Source organism: Corylus avellana, chromosome 11, assembly GCF_965113065.1.
Source record: "Corylus avellana chromosome 11, dhCorAvel1.hap1.2, whole genome shotgun sequence".
NCBI lineage: Eukaryota > Viridiplantae > Streptophyta > Magnoliopsida > Fagales > Betulaceae > Corylus > Corylus avellana.
The window spans coordinates 13,756,582-13,765,277 of NC_142500.1; the positions used below are offsets into that span (position 1 = coordinate 13,756,582).

The 8,696-nt window shown below is 36.4% G+C and overlaps 1 protein-coding gene and 1 pseudogene across 1 annotated transcript; one reads left to right on the forward strand and one right to left on the reverse strand.

Annotated features, from left to right (window-relative positions):
• Positions 1 to 5,297: 5,297 nt before the first annotated feature.
• On the forward strand, positions 5,298 to 6,411 carry LOC148583130 (G-type lectin S-receptor-like serine/threonine-protein kinase LECRK3; annotated as a pseudogene).
• A 1,106-nt stretch (positions 6,412 to 7,517) lies between these two features.
• Positions 7,518 to 8,360, reverse strand: LOC148583131 (uncharacterized). Its single transcript, XM_088511576.1, has one exon. It carries the CDS (start codon positions 8,358 to 8,360, stop codon positions 7,518 to 7,520), a length of 843 nt encoding a protein of 280 aa, XP_088367702.1.
• Between the last annotated feature and the right edge of the window lie 336 nt (positions 8,361 to 8,696).

The window sequence follows — 8,696 nt, forward strand, 5'->3', positions numbered from 1 at the left end:
ATAGCTTAAGGAGTAGACACCCATACCCTTAGGTCGGCAAACATTAAGTAAGTATTCACAATATGATTGGATCATTGGCATATTGTTATATTATCTAAATATCATTAGTGGTGGATATCAAAGCCCTACCTTTACCTTTTCATTTATCTTTATATCTTTTTATTTCTTTTTCATAATATCAATCTAGTGACAACTTGATATTTTAATTAATTCTAAATAAAATCAACAATCCTTGTGGGATCGATCTCGTACTTATTGCACTATACTATCATTTGATCTTGTGCACTTGCAAGTAAAACGTACTAAATATTATCTATTAATTTAGGTAGTACTTGGCACAATAAGTTTGTGGCGCCGTTGTTGGGGCTTGTTTGATTTTGTTTGAAATTTATTTTCTTTTAATTTTTTGTTTTAAATTTTTCAGTTTTTCTAGGTTTTTCTACAGTTCCTGTTCTGCCTTTGGAGGTGCGCTCAATCGCACATCCAGAGAGCAACACAGTTACTGCACTGATTATAGATCTGATTTTTTTTCTTTTATTTCATGCAGGGTCATTTGAGTCTGCGTCTTCGTAAGTTTTATTTTCAATTTTGTTTTTATTTTCCCTTTTTAATTTTAACTTTTTGGTATTTTAATTTCACACATGTGGGGAGGCATTCCGACACCCCAAGGACCATATTCTTTATGCCATGACCCTTATCACCATGTCAGAGAATGTCTTATAATGAGACAAATTTCTAACAAATTTAGTGGGCATAAGAACACATCGTTCTCTAGACCGGGGAATGGCCACTATTTTGATTCCTGTTACCCATCATGGAACCAATAGTCCAATCTCTCATGCCAAGCTCAAGCTCACTGAATTCATGCTCCACAAGCTCATGGACTGCAACATCACTCATATAAGCAATTCTATCATCATGCATACTCCTTTAAATCAGTTCCACAACAGCAATATCAAGCTGAACCACCTCCCCTTGAGTTTTCTGAAGATGCATTAACTCTAATCAGTTCAGCAATTGAGGAGATGACGAACTCTCAATTGAAATCAATTGAAAGGATGGAGGCCCACTATACACAAAGAACAAATTTTCTCAAAAAGGAAGAGTTCCAAAGTCAGTCAGTTACTACTCCTCATGGACACTATATGGAGGAAGAGTGTATCTGCTATCATGAAGAAGAGCCATCTCCACAATTCTAAGATCATTCCTATTCCTGTCTTAGCCCCAGTCTGCGGCAATCCATTTTCAAGATAGAAGCTCATGAAGAGGAGCCATCTCCCATCGATTGGCCTCAACAATACCAAGAAGAACCACCTCCTCCAAAAAGGTCTGCCTTAGAAGAAGTGAGTCCTGCCTTAGAAGAAGCACATGACAGCTTAGAAGAAATAATCTCTGCTTATCTTAGCCAAATGGAGGAAAGAAATCAATCATTTGAAAGGAGGGAGAGCTCCCTCATGCAATCATTTGAAAGGATGGAGGCTCATCTCAAGCAAATATCAGATATCCTCAAAGAAGAAGAGCGTCAAAGTCTGTTGGTGGCCAATCCTAATGAGCACTACATGGAGGAAGAGTGCACCTACTATCATGAGTAAGCTATCAGATTGAGGAGTGAAGAGGTGGTTGAAAATCAAGTGGAAGAGGGGAAGGAGGAGCAAACCGAAGTTTCACAGGAGCCACATCAGGAAAGGTAAGAAAGCACTAAGATTTGTTTATCATTAGCTCTTATTCCTGAAACACCAAGAGGCCAGGAGAGAAGTCTGTTAGAGCTACCACATGAGCTAATTGAGGACATCAAGATAGAGAAGCTCCCTGAGTTTTCTTCCTACTTTATTCCAGTTCATGATTCCCCACCAGATGAGAAACTGTTTGACAAAACTCAAAGTGGTCCTCCCTGATCTATAGACATTCGAAAGCACCTTGCAACAGAAAAGATTCATTCCCTTTGGTGCAAGAGACGGAAAGACTGGTGCTTCAAGTTTAAAGTGTCATAATCTGGCTGAAGACGTTAAACTTAGCGCTCATGGGAGGCACCCCACAGCATATCCTTTTTATTTTTATTTGTTTGTTTTATTTTTATTTTTATTTTAGTTTATTTTGTTGTGTTTGTTTTATTTTATTTTGTTTCTATTTTCCTTTGTTACTTTAGTGTTTTGCAGGGACAAGTGTGCTTCAGTCCAAGTTTGGGGGTGTGCTATGAGCCATGCTATTCCAAACAGTTCGTCTATCTCCCGGGTAAATTCTTTCCATGTTATAAACACATTGGGCACAATGTGTAATTTAAGTTTGGGGGTATGAGAGACACTTTACACACACTTTGTCCCAGTTCTATTTTATTTTTATTTTTATTGTTTATGAAAAAAAAAAATTCCCAATTTTATTTTATTTTTGTTGTTTTTGAAAAGCAAAAAAAAACAAAAAAAACAAAATGCATGTTCATGTTTGCCTTAAAATTTTGGTTGATCTTAAGAATTGTGATTTGATTTCATTGGTGAGCTTGAAATTTTTAACACATGATTTGATAATTGAGTTTTTCAGTTTGGTTACTTGCTTAAGACAGTTGAGGATTCACATGTTTGATCTAATCGCACAAGCACATTAGCACATAGTTTGTGGGGTATAACATGAAAGTCTGATGTGTGTGTTTCTATGTCTTGAGTGAAACTAGATGACTTATTAGATGGATACTTTGGCATACATATATATATATGTGTGTGTGTGTGTGTGTGTGTGTGTGATAAAAAAAAAAAAAAAAAATCATTGATAAGCTTTACACTCAGTAACTGGACCTCTTGCCTCAAAGCATTGAGTGTTCACGTCAAAAGGTGAAGAATTTTGGTTTGGTTAATGTCATGGTTAGTTTAGTTTCGTAGCCTTTTTGACTCGAGTTAGTAAGTCCTTAAAGGTGTTTTACACCTAATGCCCTAAAACCATTTGGTTTGAGAGTCATTGACTTAACACTCGCTACATGGGTCAAATAGAAAGCTTAAGGGAACCAAACATTGCACAACCTCACATGAGAAAAAAAAAAAAAAATGCCATTGTTGTTCATTCTAATAGGGATTTCAGTGAACTTTGAGACATTAAAACATTACACATTGGAATTAATTAGAAGCTTCATATTTATGTGCTAGTTCACTTTACGGTGTTTTAAATTTGTGATGCCTTAGCCTGTCTTTTGTAAGTAATTAGACTCTAAAATTCTAATTCATTATGAAGATGGAGTTTATATTTTTAAGCTTGCAAATGAATGAAAATCATAGCTTTGAGTGACACTTGAGTTTTGGATAACATGAATTTGTGCATGATGGTTGTGGGTAACATTTCTGGAAAACCCTCACGAGACTTCACTTGTCCTCTAGGGAATTCTTAGTGGTTTAAAAGGCTTGTTACATATGCTAAATGCAATCGTACATCCCACGAAAGTTGGATTTATCTTTTTGTTTTCTGTTTTTCATTTTGTTTTTAGTTTTGTATTGCTAAGGCTCTAGCAATATGTAAGTTTGGGGGTGTGTTAAGTGCCAAAATATTCATGTTTTAGCCCTTAAACTTATATATGTTAATTCATTAGTATTGTTAGTTTGTGCTATTTTACTTCATTTTTGTATTTTCTTTGTTTTATAAGTTTTTGGAAGAAAAGAAAGCATTTCCAAAAAAGTTTCAAGCTTAAAGGGCAAATTGGGAAGACCTAGAAGATATGGTTAAGTTTAATCAAATAAAGGAAATGATTAAATCGAAATTTCTCAAATTAGAGTCAAAATTGGATTGGATTCAAAATTGGATTATGCACGTGTCTCGGTATTTTGACTATAACCTTCAGCTCAAATATCCGATTGAGATGATTCAAGCGGCATTAGAAAGCCAACTCAAAATTATACAAATCTTTATAAAATATAATTTTCCTAATTTGGAGCGCCGCTATGCCAAAATCACCCTAGAATAATTTCAAAGGAGACAACTTTGGGGAGAGGAATTGGAGGCTACATCTAAGAGCGGTTTTCGGTTCTTTCTTTACCTTTTCTTTTGCTTTTATTTTAATTATGTATAACTAACTCTTAAGGAGGGCTAGATTGAAGCCCTAATTATGTTTATTTAATATTTCTATATTGGCGCCTTTGTTATAATCATATTGTGTTGCTTAACTTGATTAATTCATGTTTTGTTGAATTCCTCATATGTATGTAATTGGCCCTTATATGCATGTGATATAGATTAGTTAATTAAATCAATTTGAATGATCGAGTCCTGGGTTTAATAAGAGTAACAAAAGAAATCCACACCGGGTTGTTGGGTTAATCAACATGGAAAACCGGGAGTAGACACCCATGCTCTAGGCCTCATGTGTTTGTCAATTTTCATAGATTTATGCTTTCTTAAAGAACAACTTAATAGACACCCATGCTAAATCCTTTAAGAAATAAAAGAATTAGAGTAGACACCCATGCCTAATTCGTTGCTTAGGGAAATCAATAGTTTAAGGAGTAGACACTCATACCCTTAGGTTGGCAAACATTAAGTATTCATAATATGATTGGATCATTGACATATTGTTATATTATCTAAATATGATTAGTGGTGGATATCAAAGCCATACCTTTACCTTTTCATTTATCTTTATATCTTTTTATTTATTTTTCATAATATCAATCTAGTGACAACTTGATATTTTAATTAATTCTAAATAAAATCAACAATCCTTGTGGGATCGATCTCGTACTTATTGCACTATACTATCATTTGATCTTGTGCACTTGCAAGTAAAACGTACTAAATATTATCTATTAATTTAGGTAGTATTTGGCACAACAGCAAACCTACTAAGAAGGGCTAATATCACAGGTAAACCATACAGTTGAACTATTACTGTTACTCTTGATTATAAGCATATATTATATCTATATCATATCCATGATAAATTGTCATCTCATAATGTTGCATGTTCGTTATAAGAAACTGAGTTCACTATTTAATGACGGGTACATCATATGCATTTATACTGACTAAGTCATTGGACTTACCCTTGTATTATTTCCCTTTTTTCTCCATTTATACAACTATGCAGTTATAGATAGTTTAGCAAAGATGAATACTGCGAAGCATCCGATTATTAAGGAGGATTCGAGCCAGGAAATGCTTGAGGACTTATTGCAAGCTTAGGCGGGTACTTATGGTAACTAGTACTTATTAGGTTGCAATTGTGGGGTGGCACAATTCAAGAGTGGGTCTTGCTGGAAACAAAGCCTTCCATTGAGATATGTGAGAAGAACTACAAATGAGGAGACAATATTCTTTAAGGATGGTATAACAAGCCTTAAGAGCAGCAATGAAACTGATAACCAGCAGATGCCGCTCGAGGTCGTACGCAAAACAGCAATAGTGGAAATTCTTCTTGTGACTTTTGGTTTTACTGCTTTCTCATGTGTTGCCCTCGCAATCTCTGGCCTTTTCGTTTTCAAATGTCGAGTTTTAAGTTACCAAAGGCTAATAGAAAATGAAAACCTGGGCTTGAATGTGAAGGTCACATTGAGATTGTTTTCTTATAATGAGTTTAAAAGATCAACAAATAGCTTCAAAGAAGAGTTAGGTAAGGGCTCATTCGAAGCAGTTTACAAAGGGGCACTATAGAAAGGTAGAAGACTTGTTGTTGTAAAGAGACTAGAGAAATTAATTGAAGAAGGAGAATGAGAATTCCGGGTAGAGATGCGAGCAATTGGGAGAACCCACCATAACAACTTGGTTCGTTTGATAGGTTTCTGTGCCGAAGGTTCTAAAAGGCTTCTTGTTTATGAGTACATGAGCAATGGCTCTCTTGCTCATCTTCTTTTTAGAGCCGAGAGACGTCCAGACAGGGATGAGAGAGTGAGAATCGCACGAGATGTTGCGCGAGGGATCCTCTATCTACACGAAGAGTGTGAGGCCCCAATTATCCATTGTGATATAAAGCCTCAAAACATTCTAATGGATGATTTTTGGACCGCTAAAATCTCTAACTTTGGACTGGCAAAATTTTTAATGCCAGATCAAACTAGGACCTTCACAGGAATTAGAGGGACAAGAGGGTACTTAGCACCTGAATGGCATAAGAGCACACCAATATCAGTAAGGGCGGATGTTTACAGTTATGGAATAGTGCTCTTGGAAATTTTATGTTGCAAAAAGAACATAGAGCTTAACGTATCAAACGACGACAAGACTGTTCTTTCTACTTGGATCTACAAATGCTTTGTTGGTAGGCAGTTGGATAAGATTATTCGCGGGGAAGAAGTAGATAAGACTACCCTTGAGAATATGGTTAAGATTGGACTCTGGTGTATTCAAGACGAAACAGCTCTTCGTCCTTCCATGAAAAGTGTCCTCTAGATGTTAAATGGGATTACTGAGGTATCTATTCCTCCATGTCCAGCTCATATGTGATGTCCCACATTGCATGGGTATGGAGATGAGGATATGCTTAAATGTATACTACACTCTTAATGACAACAACGCGTTCTCCTAGCCTAGTGGTGGCTACGGAGGAACGAAGCCTTGAGGGATGCTAGGAGGTCGTGGGATCGACTCCTGGTAGGCACCAAAGAGGAAAATACTGTTGCGGGAAGGGCTCTACTACGCTGCTGCTGTGTATCTATGATCCCAAACAACGCATTTTAAAGCCGTGATGGTCATGATCCCATCAGAACTCCGCAGTTAAGCGTGCTTCTGCTGGAGTAGTACTAGGATGCGTGACCTCGTGGGAAGTCTGGTTTGGGGGAGTCAAAAGCGGACAATATTGTGTGTCATTGAGGTGGTGTGTTACATCCTATGTCCGTGTCAACTTTCGCATGCAAGAAAAAATTATATCTGATATCATAGAGTTTTTATTTGTTTTATTTATGTATTTCCTGCACTCATCATGGAAGGGCATCTGTTGGCCCTATTACTAGACAACTATTATATTTAGAGGCCAATAGTAGAAGTACTGCACAAAACAGTGTAAGGGTAAGTATTGAGTTAAACATGTATTTATCTTTCATCAATAAAATTATGATGAAAACATTGTCGGTGATAGCCATCTACTTTAAAGCTTCTTATTGTATGCTTAACAGTTCCTCATATCAAATATATGCACATGTTAAACAAGCTTGTAACTTAACAGTTTATTCTATTATTGATGAGTTAAGTTAGTTAAGTTTGTTAAAGTTCTGTTATCAAGTGTATGCAACTATATAAGCTGAATTTCTTCATTGTATTTAATTAAGATTGAATATACAGAGATTACATTCCCTCAGATTCTCTCTCAACTTGTTCAATCTTCTTGAGTCTTCTTCTTCTTCTTCTTCTTCTTCCTTTCTTCTCTTCATTGTTTTGCCACACTCTGTTTCACAGTTTCTGCAACATAGTAAGCTAAAAAAAGCAAAAAACAAAGAATGTCTTGGATTAAGAGATGAGTGATAACCTGATGTACCAGTGGCAGAATATGCAAAATGTGCAAGGGATTGTGATGATGGCAATTGACACTGTTTCATCATATCCATCAAATTCTTCTACTGCTCAGAAATCATAGACAGTTGAGGATTCAACTGTTCAGCATTGAACTGTGGAGCATTCAAACCAAAATCCTGCACCTGGTTTGTTGAATGTTGAATTGGTTTGCCTCGGGTAAATTTCAAACCAGGAGGGTAACCATGCAACTTATAGTGTTTTTCCACAGTATGGCCAGTAATCTCATAGTGAGAACAAACAAGTTTATCTTTCCTATAGTTGTTTTGTTTGACAAATCTAGGACCTAGTATAGATTTGGTAATAAAAGCAGTGGGTTCATGATTCACAATAGGGGAAGAAATGGGAGTAGAGTTGATCATTAGGGCAGAAGAATCATGGCTTAGAGAAGAGACTATGATTTCTCTTTGTTTTTCCTCTTGAATTATAAGAGAGAAAACCTTATGTAAAGTAGGTAAAGGATCTGTTAAGAGTATTTGAGCTCTAACAGCAGAAAATGAATCATTCAACCCCATTAAAAACTGGTAAATCTTTTCTTGGCCATGGAGTTCAAGAACAGACTTAACTCTACCACAATTGCAGCAGTTGCATACAAACATAGGCCTATAGTTGTTAAGTTCCTCCCACAAAATTTTAAGTCTTGTATAGTATTGACTTACAGATGAATTGCCCTGAGTGATGGTTGCAATTGCCTTCTGTAGTTGGAAAACTCTAGGACCATTTCTTTGAGAATAACTGGCCTTAAGCTCATCCCACATATCTTGAGATGACTTGATATAAATGATGATTGAAGCAATATCCTTCGAGACAGAATGAAGGATCCAAGAAACCACCATATCATTGCATTTGGTCCAGGCTGGAAGGAGACGGATTTGGCACTGAACCATCGACAAAACACAACTTGTTCTTAGCACTTAGAGAAACAAGCAAAGAGCGACTCCATGTCTTGTAATTGTCCTCTGACAGTGGACTGCCCACAAGATTGAGAGCTGGATTCTCTGCATTACTAAGAAACAAAGGATTTGTAGGATCGAGAGATTGACTGTTTGAAATGGCGCTTATAAAAGCTATATGAGTGTGGATGTGCTATCTCCTATGAGACTTGGGTAGGTTTCTAGAGCGCTCATGGAAGCCATTTTATGGTATAACAACATAAGATGTAGAGTGAGTGAAGATGAATTTAAAACTCTTAATGGGTCCATAGTCCCAATTTGTTGAGATAG

Bases quoted from the DNA above. Each gene is read 5' to 3' on its own strand.
- LOC148583131 (XM_088511576.1), bottom strand. From the start codon at position 8,360: ATGGTTCAGTGCCAAATCCGTCTCCTTCCAGCCTGGACCAAATGCAAT.